We start from the raw sequence: 20,975 nt of genomic DNA, 5'->3' as shown, positions 1-20,975 counted from the left end.
ATTAACCCGACAACGGAAATCTCACTAATCCGACGGCTTGTTAGTCCGAAAATAATGCGCTCTGAGCCACTGACAGCAGCGCAAGAGTCACTTATCATTCAATCTAAGACTGAATACCCTACAAAACGGCAAATGTCTCCGCTGGTTTTCTCTTCTTTCTCTTTCACTCCTCCTTCCCTCCTCTCTCTCTCTCATGATTGAACATAATGTTTTTGATCATTCAATAATTCCAGTAGGCTGCATGGCACTGCACTGCTAGGCTATAATGGCCTGATGACACGGAGGTCTAATTTATGATCCGACATCCGTTATTATCCAACATTATTATCTAATATGGAAACGCACTGTACGATATAATATGGAAATGCACTCCAGTTAGAACAGGCTGGAAGGAAAAGCACATTACATTGTAGCTTATAGGCCTATTGGGCCCTATCTTGCCACTGGCCATAGGCGCAAAAACTGGCGTTAAATGCAAAAAAAACGCGCCTTGCGCCTGCTTCGGGAAGATAACAACATGGTTTTAGGCCCCAAAATGCGCTTTACGCCGAAGAGGCGTGGCGCAGTGCCAGAATAGGCCAGAATGGGTGTTTCGGCCTTAAATACCGGCCTAACGATATCTTCCCCCCTGGCGTTAATTTAGCACTTTTCAAAACCAGGCCTTATTCAGTGCACCGGTTATATTAGGCTACTGTGCGTAATTGCGCGGAGCTCTCCTCTGCCATCTCACTCCCCCCCCCCCCTCTCTCTCTCTCACTCCCTCTCTCTCGTGCAGACAGGCACAATGACTGATGAAAAAAAGTTGTTATACCGTAGTTTTGAGCCCCTGTCATTCAGAGGCTGTTGCATCATCCTACCTGTGCTCTCCCCCTACCAAAGCCACACGTGACATCTCCCAGCATGCATTGAGGCTAATACATTTAGACAATAAATAGCAACCAAATCAGCCTAAATAGATATAAATAATATGTATGTTAACACAAGATGCAATTTTGGAACATTTCAATATTGGACAAAAAAAAAATGAAAACACAACCCTATGTGAAACATATATGTAATCCAGGTGGTATATATATCCCTCGCAAAGTTAACGTGATATAGATGTTGTGTTTTTGTTTTTGGTGAGTAGACTAATTTTGCTGCCATTCTCTCCTATATAGTGGGGCTCAAAACAGCACCTATAGGTCGCTTCCGGAAAGAAGCGCCAAAATTGGCACAAATACTCCTTGTGGACTGTTATTTTGATAAAAGTAACTGGCCACGCAGAAATTTTATTTTTTTCAAAGATGCCCGCCATTTCCAGCCTGAAAACACTATTTTGGGGGCAACTTTGGGTAGAATTTTCCAATATGAATGATCTTGTTATCAAACCATACATTTATGACCACAGAGAAGCCAGATTTATTCCATGAAAATTTCAAAATGGCTGCCATTTTAAAGATGGCTGCCATTTCTGCTATTTTTACCATAGGATTTCACTGTCCAGGGCGATTTTGATGATTCTGGTGTCAAATGACAGGTTTTTAACTATGGAAATTTCAAAATTATACATCAGAAATGATTTGTATATCTCCTTTTGCAATTTACTCTGCATATATTTTCAAAGTAATGTGAAAATATGCATAAACAACAGTATTTTAGAGATTTAGTATTTTAGAGTAAATGGTAAAAGGAGATATACAAATGATTTCTGATGTATAATTTTGAAATTTCCATAGTTAAAAACCTGTCATTTGACACCAGAATCATCAAAATCGCCCTGGACAGTGAAATCCCTATGGTAAAAATAGCAGAAATGGCAGCCATCTTTAAAATGGCAGCCATTTTGAAATTTTCATGGAATAAATCTGGCTTCTCTGTGGTCATAAATGTATGGTTTGATAACAAGATTCATATTGGACAATTCTACCCAAAGTTGCCCCCAAAATAGTGTTTTCAGGCTGGAAATGGCGGCCATCTTGGAAAAAAATAAGATTTCTGCGTGGCCAATTACTTTTATCAAAATAACAGTACACAAGGAGTATTTGTGCCAATTTTGGCGCTTCTTTCCGGAAGCGACCTAAAGGTGCTGTTTTGAGCCCCGCTAATGGTAAAAATAGCTGAAATGGCAGCCATCTTTGAAATGGCAGCCATTTAGAAATTTACATGGAACAAATATGGCTTCTCTGTGGTCATAAATGTATGGTTTGATAACAAGATCATTCGTATTGTACAATTCTACCCAAAGTTGCCCCCAAAATAGTGTTTTTGGGGCGGGAAATGGCGGCCATCTTGGAAAGATCGAGATTTCTGCGTGGCCAGTTACTTTTATCAAAATAACAATCCACAAGGAGTATTTGTGCAAATTTTGGCGCTTCTTTCCGGAAGCGACCTATTTTACATTGAAAGTGCATTTTTTGAGCCCCACTAATACTGGGTAATTAGTGATTGATACTGAGGACTTCAAGCTGGTTCATTTCTGTGTTCAGCTGTGAAGTGGTAAGATAATTTGCCAGGGTGTGGCCTAGCCCCCAAGCATATAACCTGTGAGCAAGGTGCTTACACTCCAGTCTCACAAACTTGTCTTCAAGAAAGGACCTCACTGTGTGTATAACTTTGTCAGCTTGGTCTCTGCTGGATTCTAGTTGCTGTGTTTTTGGTGAGTAGACTAATTTTGGTGCCATTCTCTCCTATACTGGGTAATTAGTCAGTGATTGATACTGAGGACTTCAAGCTGGTTCATTTCTGTGTTCAGCTGTGAAGTGGTAAGATAATTTGCCAGGGTGTGGCCTAGCCCCCTCCCAGCTCAGTACTTCTTGGCACAGTCACTCTAGAGCGACAGCTCTAGCGACAGCCTCTGGGCACAAAGACTAGGGAGTCTATCTGCGGGAGTCGATCGAGGGTAAGCCAGAGAATAGGGCTTTGTGTTACTTCTTTTTTACTAACTACCTACTCTTCTACCTATGTGTCTTGGTAAGACGGAGCTACTCTTCCTCCGCGGGAAAGACTGTCCCCTCACCGACCTTTCCATCGGCAACACTACTGTGTTTCCCTCTCAAACAGCTAAGAACCTTGGAGTGATCCTTGACAATCAGCTGTCCAACTCAGCCTACATCGCAGCAACTGCTCGCTCCTGTAGGTTCTCCCTGTACAACATCCGCAAAATCCGTCCGTTTCTCACAAGGGAAGCAACACAACTCCTGGTCCAGGCACTTATCATCTCTCGCCTGGACTACTGCAATGTTCTTCTGGCTGGGCTTCCTGCTGCAGCCATCCGACCGCTTCAGCTCATCCGTTTGGTGTTCAACCAACCAAAATTCTCTCATGTCACTCCCCTCTTCCGTGACCTTCACTGGCTTCCCATCTCGGCTCGCATCAAATTCAAGACACTGGTACTGCCCTACAGGGCAGTCCACATGTCAGCCCCTTCGTATCTGCAGTCCATGGTCAAGTTCCAAACTTCTCATCGCTCCCTCCGCTCTTCCACCCGTCCAGATCACCTCGCTCCTCCACCGCTACGTGGGCTCAAAAGTCGCTCGTCCCGATCGCGACTCTTCTCGTCCCTGGCCCCTCAATGGTGGAATGAGCTCCCCCCTTCGGTCAGAGCGGCCGAATCACTGCCAATCTTTCGGCGGAGACTAAAAACTCACCTTTTCAGGCTACACCTGGGCCCTTCTTGAACTAACACATGTTACTTATTCCTTCTCAAACTACTTCCTACATGGTGCTATTCTATCAAAATATCTTAGCTGTCATTGATTGTGTTGCATAGTGGTTTTCTGTATTGTTAACAAATTGTGATATTGTAAGTCGCTTTGGACAAAAGCGTCTGCTAAATGACGTAATGTAATGTAATTTAATATAGATGAGTGATAGCGTGATGTCCGCTGAGCGGACTCCGCTCCAATAAGACTCGGCTTACTTCACATGTAGCCTACTTTTACAATAAAACCACATTTATGCAATGACTTTACATAATGTAGGCTATATTTATGTGCATCATTTAGCCTGTGCAGCAGGTCATCTAAAAGTTATAAAACTACCTGCCCTGAATGAGCCGAGTGGGGGTGCTTGTTCACTATTGTGAAAGTTATGTTTACAACATAACGATCATGGAATTGGATGCATATCAGGAATGTCACCGATAGTTAACGTTCTATATTGTAGGCTACAGGGAGACCGCATCAGCCCTGCTGAACAGATCTGTATTTGCCTGGCTGTAGGTTGAATTGTTTTATTCAGGCTATGATCTGTGATGTGCTGAGATATCCAAATTGGCATGAAGAGATGACAGCATGCAGCCAAAATCCGGACATGGATCGAGTGGATTGGAGCTTTGAAATGAAGAATGTTATTGAGTAACTGCAGTTCACCAATGAGCAGGTTGTGCATAATTTTACACTTAAAAGGGGCGTGGTTATAATGCTTAAGGCCGCATGTACCGCCGACACCAAAATATCGAGTGCGCTGGTCCACGCCCACTAATCTGCGCTGTGCCTGGCACTAAGCCTGGCACTAAGCCTGGCACTAAGCCTGGCACTAAGCGCAGTTTTTAGGCCGTTGCAACGATAGAGACCATTGTGTCTTTCAGAGCGCTGCCAAATTGTCAAGGAACAACATTTGTTGCTGCAACCTGTTTTAAACCACATGACGGATAGTGCAGCCACTATAGAAGTTTGTGATATATCTAAAAGACATATGCCTGTTTGTGCTCCTACAGCTTAATGACAATCTTAGCTGCTGAGAAATTACTGTAACATCTCACCTGTGCGTAATGCTCCCTGCGTCACACAGCCAGCACTTCATGCATCCTCACAACCAATCTATTGACTGATCATGATCTACAATAACAAATTATCAGAGTTCATTATCAGAGAGGCATGTTACTCTCACGGGCGGCGGAGGCGCTAATAATTTTCCCTAAATCGATCACTAAAAAAAAATCCCGTAGCCTATTCCTGATGATTTCACTGTAGAAACTTGGAAACTGTATGGCTGCGCTGGTCCCATTTCTATAGACACGTTTCCCAGCGCTGGCCTAGGGCGGCGCCATAGCAGCCTTTCGTGTCCCCGGCTTCCTAAGTCCACATTGCGTCCACAGCAGCGAGCACTAGGGATGCAGCGGTTTCCGATTTGAAGGTATACCCCGGTTTGAAAAAGTCACGGTATCAAAACCACTAAGATTTGCCGTCATACCTTCTCCACGGTATCAGCTGTTTCCCCAAAACAACGTGCCGGTTGCTTGCAGAGTGCAGCTTACACGGCCACTCCCCCTTGCTGCATGCCTACCTAGACGCACAGTAGTGAGGAGCTGCCCTTGACTGTGTTTACAACCGTGTGTGTGATAAAGCAGGAGAACGCAAGGAAGGACCCCCCTGAACTTTCCCCCCATCTAAAAAGACGACGTCGGCTGTATGGGAATATTTCGGCTATTGTAAAATCACAGATGGCCATAGCCTCAACGCGAGACTCATCAGAATGACTGATGAGTCTCGCGTTGAGCCTAGGATGGCCAGGGCTTAGATCTGCGTGAGCACGACCCGTCGTTATTTGTCAAATTCAAGCTACATTAAAACGTTGTCTTGCTTCAACATACATCGCATTGGACATAAACTATTTCTACCCGCAGGTTTGAGGAGTAGCTAACAAACGTCAGATAAATGCTCTCTCTATGCTAACGTTACCTACTGAGGCAGCTAACATGGCTAATTAGCTAGCTAACACCAGCTATCTTTCTCCACTAAAGTTAACGTTAGTTGACTGAGCGAACGGCGCTGTACAGCAGGTCATTATCATAACGTATTGCACTGAAGAGAAGTAACATTAGAGAATGACGAAAGACTCCTCCAACCTGTCAGTGGAAAAGTATGCACAAACTTTGTGTGTGTGAGTGAGAGAGAGAGAGAGACAGAAACAGGGACAGAGGCTGTGTGTGTGTGTGTGAGGAAACAATAATTGTGTCCAGTGTTCACCCATTACAAAAGAGAAGCGTGTATTTGATATTATTATGATGTTTTAGTTTCACATCAAATTAATTAGATTAAATCGTTTACATTTATAAGTAAGAACAGTACTATATTAACATAGTATAATAACAAACTATATTAACACATAGCTACTTGCCAGTTAACTGTAATTACAGTTGGAGGTTACATTAACATTTTTTCTCAGTCCACAATTCAGCAAACTGTTAAAAATAAAATAAATTTTGTTCATTGGCATTTTTTACACATAAAGGTCCGCGATACCGCGATACCGTGAAACCGTGGTATTTTTGTCCAAGGTTATCATACCGTCAAAAACTCATACCGTTGCATCCCTAGCGAGCACATCAGAAGGCAGCAGCCGAAATATCCGAACTTTTTTACAACGATCGCTAACATCAGCTACACTAACGTTAGCAGACGTTATTAACAATGGGTTATTCTGGAACACATTGTGCAGTGTGTGGCTGTCACAATACACAGAAACGCCTGAACGAGTGGTTGGATCGACAGTGTTTTGAGCATCATCACACATGATGCATATCCAATACCATCTCAAGTTGCAGCAACTAGATTGTGTGACTGGGTTTCCATCCAAATGTACAGTATTGCAACTTTTAATCGAATTTTCAGAAAGTCGGCAAAATAAAATGTGAAACAATGCACGTTTCCATCCACTAATATTTTGCGAATTATAGAGCTGTCAATCACCTCGTGTTTGAGGCTGTCTGAGCTGCTGATCAGCTGCTAGACCCGATATACAGCTCTGTTAAACACATCTAACGTTATTAATTTAAAGTTTCTTGATGATCTACAAGTAGACAAAGGTAACGCCATTTCTGGATTACCAGGTGCGACTCGGCAAACTAGTTGTAATCCCAACCCGATCTCCAAAACAATTGTAAAATAGCAACGTTTGTGGACCAACGTTGCTATGTTACAATTTCGGCTCCGAAATTGTAAAATGGTAATCCACGGAGCAGATAGTAAGTGAATACAATTTCATTCAAGTCTAGAAGTGAGTCGCCTTAAAGTTAATATCCCAGTATTCTTCTGTTTACCACGGCGGGTATTGTGCTGCGTATTTACCATGATTTACCGTGTGTAGCCCCATTGTGTGGAGGCTACACACGGCATGTCATGTTTTGCAGTGATCAAGGCAAACTGTGCTGTTTTTGAATGGAGAGACACCTAACGTTAGTCTGGCTGACTGTGACAGAGGAGAGGAATGTAACCTAACGTTAGTCTGACTGACTGTGAGAGAGGAGAGGACTGTAACCTAACGTTAGTCTGACTAACTGTGACAGAGGAGAGGACTGTAGCCTAACGTTAGTCTGACTGACTGTGACAGAGGAGAGGACTGCAACCTTACCTAACGTTAGTCTGGCTGACGCTTCGGAGCTTTTGAGATTGTTCATCGCGTTGCCGTCCACCTCCATTGATTCCTCAAAATACGCTATAATCCTGCCTGTAGTTACGTTCGGCCATTTACACATATTATCTTCCCATGTGTCCACTGTCAACAGGTGTGGGATAGACACTCTTTCGTTAGACAGGAGACTCGGAGAATGATCCCAAGTTTGCATTTTTCCGGCAGTCGCTATGGCTACTACGCTAGTACGTTACGCTTCTTTGTATTCACAAACACCAGAAGAGAAATACATCTCGCGGCCGAGTCCGGAAGCAAACCGGAAGTGCCCAGGAAACGTGTCTATTATGGCGGGTCGTGGTCTGTTTAATTAGGCTATCTGCGTGTGGATCCTGAAAACCCATGCAGCAGTGATCAGCTTGGATGCGCGCGTGGAGAGACAGGTCGGTGAGATCGCACAGCACAGTTGGATTCTGATCCGCTCCCAAATGAAGCTACAAACATATACACACTCGCTCTCTCTCCCCCTCTGCGTGTGTGTGTGTGTGTGTGCACGCGCGTGCGTGCGTGCGTGCGTGTGTGCGTGTGTGTGCGTTAGCGTGTGTGTGTCACACACACACAGGTATGGCGACTGAGGGAAGAGGTCTTCTTGGAGTCGTGTTTGAAGAGCACCTTGCATTTTTTGCATTGGACGTATCCTACTGCCTGTCATCAGGCCAGTATAGCCTACTGGTATTCCAAACATGCAATCAAAAGTTACTATATAAACTTGGTGCCTTTTTGATTTCTGCATTACCTCTTTTCAAAAAATTGTTTCCTTTTTGTCTTGTTTTGTTTTCTCTTAAAGGACGGCTTTACCGTGGGGAATATGAATATATATTAAATCTCACGCCCCTAAGGTTTTCGAATCCATTGAAATTTTTGAAATTGGACGTTTACAGCCAGAGATATCAAGCATCTCTCACATTATTTCCATGTCGCTCTGACGCAAAACGCGTCAGAGCGACAAGTCCAGCCTTGCGGAAGTCGAGGACCTATGAACTACAATTGTTGTGAGCCATGGTCCCGCCTCTAGAGGTCCTCCACGCCCCTTCAGAGGTCTTGAACAAAACCAAAAGGCAGCCATCTTTTTCCACCACCTAGCCTGCTGTAGCTAGGTTAGCTTTCCATAGCTCCTTGCAAAGAGACGATTTTCTCGGGAACGGAAGCACGGACAGACACGTGACTGGCGGCATTGGAAAGCTCGTCAAATTTTACATCTAGTAGTAGGTGCGTTGAAGTAACGAAATCAACGCTGAGCAATGTACCCGTTTTTACACATTTTTACATAAAATAGTTACAACATCAGATGCGCGTAACTCCTACGAAAATGCCTTAAAATGCATGAATTTTTTTTATGAAGACATCTCCCGACATATATACTTCGGTTTAAATTTGGTGCAATTTGGAGGCAATTTTATTTTCGATTTTTTCTTCTTCTCTATATGTTTTATTGTCGAAGCCTTCTTCTTCTTCTTCTTTGAGTTTTATGGCGGTTGGCAAACATATATGTGCATTACCGCCACCTACTGGAGTTTGATATCAGCCAAATGCCTGAGGGGTGGGCATGGAAACGAAGGCCACGCGAGCCCAGTGCATTGTGGGAAATGTAGGATTTCGAGTCCCCGCACACGCACCTCCCCCCCACACAGAGTGGATTTCTGTTGATATCTCAGGCTGTAAACAACCAATTTCAAAAATTTCAACGGATTTGAAAACCTTAGGGGCGTGAGATTTAATATATATTCATATTCCCCACGGAAAAGCCGTCCTTTAAGCTTTAAGCTCTACGTATATGTATACATTTGTGTTTACATATTATGCTTTGTATCCCTGCTGTGAGCTGTTTACCATGCACAACAATATTGTTTATGTTTCATGTAATGTACTCCACACCACAATTGTGGTCTAGAGTGAAAATAAATGATTGATGGATTGATTGATTGATTGATTGATTGGAATTATTATTATTATTTTTCCCCCAGATTTTTTTTGCCAATCTGGGGAGAGCCGAAACTGGCTCCATGCTTCCTCCGAGACATGGGCAGTAGCCAGCCGCTTCTTTTCACCTGACAGGGGAAGCTTCACTGCTAGGACATAGCGCGTGGGAGGATCACGCTATTCCCACCAGTTCCCTTCTGCCCTGAACAGGCACCCCGACCGACCATAGGAGGCACCAGTGCAGCGACCAGGACACACGCTCATTCCGGCTTCCCACCCACAGAAACAGCCAAACGTGCCTGTATGGACACCCGATCAAGCCAGAGGTAACACAGGGGCACGAACCTGCGACTCTTGTGTTGGTAGGCCCTCTTCGGTAGTTTTAAAAAGAAAACAATCAGGCGACCCCCATTTTAATTCCAGGTGACAGGGACTACCGCCATAGTCAAAGTCTATCTTTGTGTAGTACAGTAGATGTGACTCACTGGGGCAGCTAATGGCCTCCTTGGCAGTGATGCTCTTGGTGCAGGCTGAACACAGGGTGGTTCCAGACACGCTCAGGGAGGTGAAGAGGTGGCCGTTACTGTAACGAGCCTCTCTCTCCCTCGCCTCCCTCTCACGCTCCCTCATGCGCTCTTTCTCTTTATTCTGGAAAAGAAGCAGAAAGCAAAATTACTTGCATCAAAATCTCAGAGATATAGCATATTATGTGGCAGTAATTTGTTACACAAAATAATGTAAAGACCCCTTTTCCCCACACAAAAATGAAATAAAATAAAGTATCTTCTTAAAACCTTAAAATGACCTGCCTCATTAAAAATTCCAAAGCAACCAATCAGGGTTATCTAGAACAGGGGTTTTCCAAGTGTGGTAGACTGAGCCTCCCCTCAGAGAACTATGTGACACCTCCCAGTCACAGGTACCTCAACTCGGCCGTTTCTCTCTTTCACTAGAGGCGATCGAAAGTGTGAATAAGTGCATCTTGTTCAATAAAACTTGAGTTAACTTGTTTTCTGCTGCTACACAGCGGGAACAAAGCTTCAGTCTTGTATTTGCATAACTAGTGACGATTGGCTGTTCGGCATTTGTAAGTAACCACGAGATGCTCACCTGCTCTTTCCTTTACTTTATATTTACTTTTTCTTTGGTTAAAAACTACACTATGGTGCTACATAGAGTATTATTATAATGTGCTAACGAACCTGTTGGTCTAGCCTCCATTGTGTGGATGTTTGTCATTTTGATTTCAAATCGTTATATTTACGTTTGCTAAGCTAATTAGCCTTGTGCTAGCCGCTCTGTGCCTTTGTTTACAGTAGCTCCGTGGGTCAATAGGCAGCATGAGCTGCTTGCTTTAACTGTCGTGTCGTAGCTGTAGGTCATGTGATGTTTACTATGTTTCATGCTGTAGGTCATGTGATGTTTACTATGTTTCATGCTGTAGGTCATGTGATGTTTACTGTGTTTCATGCTGTAGGTCATGTGATGTTTACTGTGTTTCATGCTGTAGGTCATGTGATGTTTACTGTGTTTCATGCTGTAGGTCATGTGACATTTATTGTGTTTCATGCTGTAGGGCATGTGTTTCATGGGAGCTTTCTGTTATTCTTTTTGTAGTATGGAGAGATGCATATGTGACTACATGGTGTGTGAAACCGTTTCACAGTAAACCCCACAGATCCCAGTTACCGTGTGTGTCTCCCTCATTCACAACACAACTAGGGATGTTAATGATTAAGACAATCGATTAATCAATTGTTAAAAATTTGATCGCTCAAATAAGTATTAACTGATTCATCGACAATGGAGGCTATGTGCCATTTTTTTTATTTTTTGCTGAAATGATTTACCTTTCAACGCTAATACAGAGGAAAAAGAAAGTCAAGCAAGCAGGCAAAAAGTCCACTGTAGGATAAGGTGACCAGATTTCTGAGATGAAACTCGGGACATTTCCAGTTCTGCAGTCAATATATCATTAAAATATCCAATATTATTATCTATGACTATGTCCTGTAATAAACTGACTGATGTCCCTCCAAAATATCACATTAAGACACCAAGAACTTAAGGAACACCATAGAAAATGTCAAAAACGTTTGACATTTGGACATTGCACTAAATGAGTAACATATGTCAAGGTAAACTTTATTATCCCATAGGGAAATTCAGGTGGTCAGAGGTGCAAACATAGAAACATATAGAAACATAATAATAAACCATAAATCACATGAAGACATCGAAGGTGCAAAAATAAAACATGTAAAAGCATAAAAACATTAAATCACGAGACCTAGAAATTTCAGTTTTGTGCACTACATGTCTCCATGCAGCACACACACACACACACACACACACACACACACACACACACACACACACAAGATAAAACATGAGGCTACAGTGCACTGTGCATACAGGTAGTTATCATCACCCTAACATATTAAAAGGAGGGAAAAAGAAACAGAAAACAGGCTATTAGGTTTTACGTTTACTTTTTGTGCTGTCTTGTTCATTTAGCACTCTGATTGCAGATGGAATAAAGGACTTGCTGAACCTCGTGGTTCTAATTTTCCTTTGCAGCATCCTTCCTTTGCCCCGGTGGCTGAGTTGGAACTTGCTGTGTAAGGGGTGAGCAGGGTCATGGATGATGCGCTCGCCCTTGCCCAGAATGAGATCTTTGCATCAATCATCAATTTCTATCCCTAGATATTTATAGGTCCTAACTCTTTCAATCGGTGCCTCGTTACCAAGGGTGGGTGGGACTTCTCCTCCACTCCGCCTGAAGTCTATGACCATTTCCTTTGTTTTGGTCACATTGACCTGAAGGAAGTTGTCAGAGCACCATTTGCTGAAGTGCTCCACCTCTTCCTCAAAGCTGCTCAGGGAAGCATCGTCAGATTTGAGGAACCCCACCAGGGCTGTGTCGTCTGCATACTTAAAGTAAGTGTGAGTGGAGCCTAAAGCTTGACACTCATTGGTGTACAATATGTACAGTATGGAAGACAGAACACAGCCCTGGGGGGCTCCTGTGTTGATTAATTTTAGGAGAGAAACCGCTATGTTAAAACGGACCTGCTGAGAGCGGTTCAAAAGAAAATCATTAATCCAACTAATAAGCCTAGGATTCACATTATAATCCATCAGCTTGCTCACCAGCAGGTGAGGTTGAATGGTGTTGAATGCACTGCTGAAATCAATGAACACTATTTTCACAAAACTGTGAGGTTGTTCTAAGTGTAGTTTTACTGTTTTTTTGGGGATTATTAGGTCCTCACAAAATGTGATATAACTTGATACAGCAAGCGCTGCATCATTAAGATCCTCATATGAGGCCGTTATGATCTCCCACTCCGTGCGGTGTAGACAGTCATTCAAGGCAGCGGTTGCCTCGCTGGTCCAGCACTTGGCTTCAATTTTGCGTGTCTTTTCTCGGCGCAGCCGGGGTTGGTAGGCAGGGATGAGCCGAATCATGCTGTGGTCTGAGCTCCCTAGCCCTGGTAGAGCCTTGGCATAATAGGCTTTTTCCACGTTCCCATAGCAGCGGTCGAGGCAGGCATCCCCCCGGGTGGGGCATGTCACGTATTGATGGTATGCCGGTAGAAGTTCAGTCAGACTGCACATATTAAAATCCCCAAGAATTAGCTTGGCCACATCAGGCGACTTTGCTTCAGCCTGTGCTACCAGGTCGCCCATGATGCTGGCGGCTTCCTTGACGTCAACTGAGGGAGCAATATAGACGACAAAAATACATATCTGGTGTATTTTGCAGGGGAGGTAGTAGGGTCTTAAATTAATCGCCAAAAGTCCAATGTCCTTCGTGCATATTCTGTGCTTCACTGTGATGTGGGCAGGGTTACAGTACTATTGATAAGAGCACATACGCCGCCTCCTTTGCTCTTGCCAGAGTTTGTCGCCGTCCGCTCTTACCAAGGTGAAGCCCTCCAGCTCAGCAGCCGAGTCGTGGTCGTTCTCTGTGAGCCAGGTTTCCCACAGACAGATCAGGCATGATTGACGGTAGTCAGAGAGGTACTGCACGCAGGCTCGGAGTTCATCAGCTTTGCTGCGTATGCTCTGAACATTGCCGAGCATAATAGATGGTAAAGGTTGCCTAAAAGGCTTCTTCTTGAACCAAGTCCGGGCACCCCCTTTCTTACCCCGCTTCCTTGTTCTGGTGGTTACCGTGTCGATATTGCGACACGGAGGTGGTATTATGGCTGTAAATCCATCCTGGAGGACAGCAGGTGTAATTCTTAATACTGTGTGTACAAAAAAACTGAAAAAACCGATCTCAAAAGACAAACAAACAAACAAAAGTGCACGTGGACAAACGCACCAGACCGTGTCGCCGCCACCATATAGAATGATATGGTTGGGACCAATGGATGCCTTAGGTCTTCTAGTTTAAAGTATCTTCATTATAGATTTAAAATTAGCTAGAGCCTCTGAAAGACAGTAATGTAGACCGTGGATGGGGAGTAGAAAATCGGGGACATTTTCGGGGACAGCCCAAGTCCCCAAAAATGGGGACTGTCCCCGGAAATCGGGGACGTAGCATACTGTAGGAGAATTACACCCAAAAACATTCATTCATAATGATGAAATACAGCACAAGTTTGCTGACAGGTGTAAAAACCCACATTTTTTATTTTCTATGTCAAAAGCTCTTTTTTTACATAATGATTAATCGATTAATTGATCATTAACGGGACTGATCAGTCGATAAGGAAATTGAATAAAGTTTGCATCCCTAAACACAACACAACGCAGACACAGAGCAGAAAGCAGGCTGCTACACCCCGGTAGACTACACACCTCCGTGGTAGGGTACACTGCCCCAGTAGGGTACAGACTGCTGGTTTCGTGAACACTTTCCATGGCCTCCCCAATCAGCAGATCTAAATATCATTGGACCTTTATGGGAAGTAAATATCACCTCCTTCCTAGTGCTAGAGTCATATCATATGTGCCATATGTGATTCAAATATGCATGACACACTGCGGCTATTAACAAACACTGGCTCCAGGGTGTGTGTGGGTGTGTGCGCGTGTGTGTGTGTGTGTGTGTGTGTGAGTGTGTGCGTGCTTGTGGTTTGTAAGGTGCTAGCAGGCCAAGGGTTTTTTAAGCCTTCTACTTTGCCAAAGAAAGCAGTAGCCAACCCACTGCCATCGCTATGGCAACAGTTGCTATAGTCGAGCATTCAGCATCAAGCATACTGTGTGAACACACACACACAGAGACCATTATCACATCTACATTAGACGTACAATGTATTCATTTGTATCCATTCATTGGGCAGTGGTGTAGGGTTAGGGTTAGTGTACAGTGGTGTAGGTCGTAGCCTTTCTGGCTATGGAAGCAGGGACAGTGTCAGTGTGACATCACCCATTGGTTTATGGACGTGTAGCCATTGCTATCTTTGGGTCCTTGCGCAGTTCACGTGAGACGGCACGAGACCAGGGCCATAGCTCCACCTGCTATTGGTCCGTGATGGACAAGATGCACAATCACTGGACAGGTGGCCTGTCAATCACGCCTAAAACATAGTCTTTCCTATCATCTATTTTAAACTTTAAATTCTAAACAGGTGAATTATATAGAAATACGCCGGCTACAGGTGTTTTTTACAGGTGAAATTAGCTATAGAGACCAAAATCCTTTTTTGAAGCAGGCTGTAACGATGCTTAATCCTGTTTTCCTTAATCCTGGGCATTTTAACATGGGGGTTAACAGGGAATGACTTCCTTTTGGAGCCAGCCTCAAGTGGCCATTGGAGGAACTACAGCTTTCTTCCTCTGCCAAAACCCTGTGCTTGTGACCAGAAGGTTGATCTGAATCCCTGGTTCACGTCACATAGGGTTTATCACAAGTAGAAGCTATGACTGGAAACATCTGGACACATCAGTCTTCTAGTGCTCTTATACAAGAAGGACATATAGGCACAAAGTCAAACAAACAGGTAGTGACTGAATCTACTAATGTCAGCAGCCCATTCCACTGATGTTGGGAAAACCTCAGTTATGTTATGTTCACATGAATACAATCAACTCTAATACCAAAACCCAGTTCATTTATGGTTGATTTTTATAATTGATTTATGGATTTTAAGTTATTAGTCAATAACATCTGTCCGAAAATAGCTCCAAACTAACAGAACATTCTTACAGGTAGAAAATAATAATAAATCAAACTTGCACATAAGAGAATGTGTAAACACATCCAACAGTAGATTTAGCCCATTTACTGATGTGTATTTACCACATCGTCATCTTTCAGATCCCAGAGAGAGAGATGAGAGGGAGAGAGGTAAAGAGAGAGTGGGTGGGACTGGGAGGGAGAGGGAGAGGGAGGGAGAGAGTAGAGAAAGAGTGGGTGGGACTGGGAGAAAGAGGGAGGGAGAGAGTGGAGAAAGAGTGGGTGGGACTGGGAGAGAGAGTGGAGAAAGAGAGTGGAGAAAGAGTGGGTGGGACTGGGAGAGAGAGGGAGGGAGAGAGTGGAGAAAGAGAGTGAGAGAGGTAGAGGAGAGAGAGAGAAAGAGTGGGGAGAGAGGGGGTGGGGGGAGAGAGGGAAGGGAGAGAGACTAGTGTTAGGCAATAAGTGAGCCTCTTCCTCTTCTAAATGAATTCACTGCATTTGCGCAACTTCCTGAAAAGGAGCGGGTGTGGTGCTCTTAAAACATTATGGTCGGCAGGCACACAGTCATGTAGCCAGCCAGCTGTCTGCTACGTGACCGTTAGTCTCACTGGCTGTAATGTTACAGGCTAACGTTAAGGTCGCTGTCACTGACTGTAATGTTACTGTAATGTTACTATAGTTAGTGTCACTGTTACTGGCTGTAAAGCTAAAGGCTAACGTTAGTGTCACTGTCACTGGCTGTAATGTTACAGGCTAACGTTACTATACTTAGTGTCACTGTTACTGGCTATAATATTACAGGTTAATGTTACTATAGTTAGTGTCACTGTCACTGTCTATAATGTTACAGGCTAACATTAGTGTCACTGTCATTGGCTGTAATGTTCCAGGCTAACGTTACTGTAGTTACTGTCACTGGCTGTAACGTTACGGGCTAACGTTACTGTAGTTACTGTCACTGGCTGTAACGTTACGGGCTAACGTTACTGTAGTTACTGTCACTGGCTGTAACGTTACAGGCTAACGTTACTGTAGTTACTGTCTCTGGCTGTAACGTTATAGGCTAACGTTACTGTAGTTACTGTCTCTGGCTGTAATGTTACAGGCTAACGTTAGTGTTACTGTCATTGGCTGTAATATTACAGGCTAACATTAGTGTCACTGTCATTGGCTGTAATGTTACAGGTTAACACTACTATAGTCAGTGCACTGTCACTGGATGTAATGTTACAGGCTAACGTTACTATAGTCAGTGAACATAATGCCAACTCACCCTCTGACTGATCTCTCTCGTCCTCTCCTGTCGGAGTTTGGACAAATCCGTAACTCTGGACATGGTGAAGTTTCCTTACAGCCACAGCCTTGATCCCTGAGCCAGTCAGCAAGCTGAGATCAGATACAGAGTCTGCTAAGCCTCAGTCTAAATATCCCGTCAGCCAAGTTAAGTTTCAGTCTAAATATCGAGTCAGCTAAGTTAAGCTTCAGTCTAAATATCCCGTCAGCCAAGTTAAGCTTCAGTCTAAATATCCCGTCAGCCAAGTTAAGCTTCAGTCTAAATATCCAGTCAGCTAAGTTAAGCTTCAGTCTAACAGTCTACCAGAGCATTTCCTCACTCATCCAGCAGCTCTCTGCTTCTGCTGCTGATTCCCCTGCAGGAAATCTGACTCAAGCATCACCGCCCCCTCACACACACATGCGCACACGCACACACACACTGACACAGTGAAAGAGAAACACAGAGACACAGACAAACACACACAGAGAGAAACATGTACTCATGCATGTACACATACACAAAACCGTAGCCTATCTAAAATCACCGCAAATTCCTGTTATAAACTGCAGGTCTGAACTTTGCACATTTGAACATTTAAACGTGTACAAAACATTTACATTTTAGAGTAGGCTAGCTCTTATTAAGAATATAGGCAATAGGAAGTAGCGGCAAGTATGACAATGAAAACCTCATTTCAAACTGGGAACTGAAACTGGATTAGGAAACATACATATCTACTGATGACACGGACTGGTTTTTTCACTACAAACTCGGCAGGTGAAAGGTTGTTTTGTGAAAAATGTTGTTTTCGTTTTTTTCCATTAGTACACAAAGAAGAGGATGAACTATCCATTCCACATAAAATGGAGTCATTTTAGAATCAGTAAATAGGTATATTTTGTAGATAAAAACTGACTGAGAGAGAAATTACTTCTCTCTGGACACGGCTGGTATAGAGACAGTCCGCATGTCTGGGAACGCCCACAAAATGTTAAACGGCTGGCGCGCGAGTGGGGTAAAACCGCCGATATATCTCATGGGCTGACTCACCAAAAGACGGTGCTGCGGCTCTAAACTACAGGTTTGGGGGTTCTAGAGCAGAACACAAGACGTCTGCTCAGATGTGCGTTTACTGCGGTGGTTAAATCCCCGATCGTGTCTGCCTGGGCTGGGCTATCAGCTAAATTCTAACTTTGCTGAATGGATAGAACGGGAGGATTTACCCCACCCTGACCACGCCCCCAGCCAGGCTGAGCCAGCTAACCCAGCGTCTATTGTGGGCGTTCCTAGAGCCTGTATGGGCGTTCCCAGACATGCGGACTGTCTCTATTCATTTGCATGCGGCGTTTCACTGGCTAATGTCTGCTATTGTTTAGAGTTTCGGCCAATGAGCCACATCAATAGAATCCAGCGTGTTGTTAGATGGGGGCGGGGTGCAAAGCTCTGTTTACAACTGACAACATGGAGAGCCACTGAGGACAGTCTGTGTGGTTTAAAATGATTGAGACTTTATCTGCGAGACGAGTGCAGTCCGGCCACTTCATCTGACAACATGGAGGACAGATTTTATTCACAAGACAGACGGAACGCAGACAACAAAAAGACACGTTCGTTATGGGAACTTTACTGATGCAGGCAGTGCAGAACACTTCTGGCTTTTCCTCCTAGTAGTCCTAGGTGAGTTTAATCACGATCCCTAACTAACGTTACGTCTTGTTTCTGTTTTAGGGACTGTGCGACCATCTAGTTATGGTTGGACGTGAGTTTTAGTATGTTTTATCGCGTTCTGATGTGTGGAGAGTCAAACACTAACAAAGAGTATTGAAGGAAAGAAGCGACAGTTTACAACAGCACCACGGCCATTTTGGCGCAGAAAACAACAGACAATAGACCAAATCAGCGGGGATGTTTACATTTACTTCCGGTTACCCCTGGTTCCGGTTACCTCCGCACTAGACTCAGCCCTCAGTCTTAACTCATTGAGTGCCAGCCACTTTTGGAGAACGGACGCTCCCAGTGCCAGAGTTTCAGAGCGTTTTCAGTGATTTCTCGAGGCCCACAGAATATTGTGTGATATTACTATGTAAACACTGAACACGCACAAAGAACGATGAGACTCTATTCTATCATCTGCAAAAAAAAGTATATTGATCCCATTTTCCGTTCTTTAGTTATGAGCCGGAGAAAATAGCTTGATTCATCCAAAAACAGCAATTTTTTTCTAGAAGCTGAGATAATTGGCCTTTTGTGAAATTAAACATTTCAAGCACGTCACTGACTCTGAAGCTTGCTGCTGGTGGGCATCGGATATTCTGGCTTGCGTTTGTCAATCCTGTCCTGCTGCCTGGGTCTGTCTGGGTGTTGCGTGCTGCTCTGCGTGCCCCCCCCCCCCCCCCCCCCGCCCCGCCCCGCCCCGCCTCGCCTCGCCTCAACTGCACACTCCTCCTCCTGTCTGTGGTGGCTCTCTGCTGAGTTTGCTGTGCGCGACATCCAGCTTTTTTACAGCGTTCCGCGTGTGTTTGTCACCGGCAACGATGCTTCCAGTTGAGAATAACAACTCCACGGTGTGGATGTGCGGATGTGCTGTCGCAACCGACACGGAGCGCCTCAATTGTGGGAGCAGATTGGCTGCTGCAGGCACAGCTGCAGTAACGTGCTTCAGCATATCGATGCATACGGATGCGATGCGATTTCCGTTTCCATAACGACTTCTTCTTTGTTTTTTCCTTGCCTTTCTGTTATGTGGAGAGCACTGTCGCCACCTAAGGGTTCTGTAAAATAGGTTATAGACCTCCAATAGCTATAATATTTGTACAGGAGAGGCAGAAGGCTTTGATCGACGCCCCACCGTCAAAAAACGCAATTGACGAACATGTCCGTCCTTGGCACTCTACGTTACTATTTGAAATGACGAACATGTCCGTCCATGGCATTCAATGAGTTAAAGGAGAATTTCGGTTTTTTACACCACGGTCCTCATTTCCAGTTTAGAATATGATGTTTTACTCACCGAAACCGGGTTACAGTGCGTATCGTCCCCCTTCTGTGGTTTCTCTGAAGAAGTGGTTTCACAGAGGGGGACGATACGCACTGTAACCCCATCCGGGGCAGATCAACACTGACTGCGGTGTTGTTGTTAGCCTAGCTTCTAGCTATTAGCTAGATAATTATATTTACAACCCTAATGAACCATGATCTGACAGAAAAAGTGTCATTTAGAGAGCGCGTGCACTGCCGTGCAGAATGCCCCGTGGGCTCACGTTCTAGCGGTTCTAGCCTGTTTGAAGAGTGTACTCGGAGCTCAAAATCTTCCCTGGGCATCCGAATGACGCGAAACTATTTCGGTGAGTAAAACATCATATTCTAAACTGGAAATGAGGACCGTGGTGTAAAAAAACGAAATTCTCCTTTAATCCGTTTCACTCCTGTAAGACTGAGAATATTACTATTTAAATCTTTGCATAACGTTAGGTGGCGCTGTTGGAAGCCTTGCATCGGAGAACCAATCATGAGTGTTGTGGGCGGGCCTGCTTTCTGGGGGCAGTTCTCATGCAGAACCGGTGTCTCGCAAAACATCGTCGCATTTGCGGAGAAACATATGAATCACTTAGAAACAAACATAACCTGTTAATAGGACGTGTTTCATCCGGCCCCGGCGGCTAGAGGTCTTTTCCCCAGCGATAAGCCCGACTTCCCAGGCTAACGTTACAGAGCCTGCTGATGACTTCACAGTAGCAAGCGGACCACTTCCGGGTAGGAAAAATGATTGTAAAATAAACCACAGCTATAAATTTTGTTTGGAGCATATCAGCTTCATGCTCTGTGTTAGGACTATGATAAATGGCATTGCCGCTACCAAATAAAATTCTAATAATAAATGTAGGCGTGTCTGCTGCCGGCGAGAATCGCCGGGCTCGGAGACACGGTTTCTGACAGTGAAATTCCCAGACGTTTGGTGGCGCAGCTCACCAAACGTCTGGGAGCCGAGACTACCTCCGCACAAACTGACGTGTTGAAGACAAAAACAGACAAAGAAGACAAAAATGGTTTGTTCGTGTTGTGTTGTTGGGTGTCCAGTGACCATAAAGAGCGGGTCAATATTTGGATTATTCTAAATTCCCTCTGCAAAGGGCAAACATGAGCAAAGAGAACTCTGGATTCGGCGGCACAGGCTTACTACAGCTACAACATCCGGGTTCCGAGCTGTATCCGAGCGGCGTCAGTAGCCTCTGTCTGTAACGTAACGTTAACGAG

At 44.3% G+C, this 20,975-nt stretch overlaps 1 protein-coding gene across 1 annotated transcript in view; it reads right to left on the bottom strand.

The window, feature by feature from the left end:
• Positions 1–16,842, bottom strand: part of arhgef2a (Rho guanine nucleotide exchange factor (GEF) 2a) — a 134,784-nt gene extending 117,942 nt beyond the window's left edge. Inside the window, exons 1-2 of the mRNA XM_083646542.1 lie at positions 16,719–16,842; positions 9,798–9,960 (exon numbers count right to left, since the gene is read on the bottom strand). Coding sequence (XP_083502668.1) covers positions 9,798–9,960; positions 16,719–16,781 — 226 coding nt within the window. The 5' untranslated portion in view covers positions 16,782–16,842. The remainder of the gene's footprint in view (positions 1–9,797; positions 9,961–16,718) is intronic.
• Positions 16,843–20,975: the final 4,133 nt, after the last annotated feature.

Source organism: Poromitra crassiceps (assembly GCF_964638095.1).
Source record: "Poromitra crassiceps genome assembly, chromosome: 11".
In the NCBI taxonomy this organism is placed as follows: Eukaryota; Metazoa; Chordata; class Actinopteri; order Beryciformes; family Melamphaidae; genus Poromitra; species Poromitra crassiceps.
This window is presented reverse-complemented; position numbering and strand designations above follow the sequence as displayed.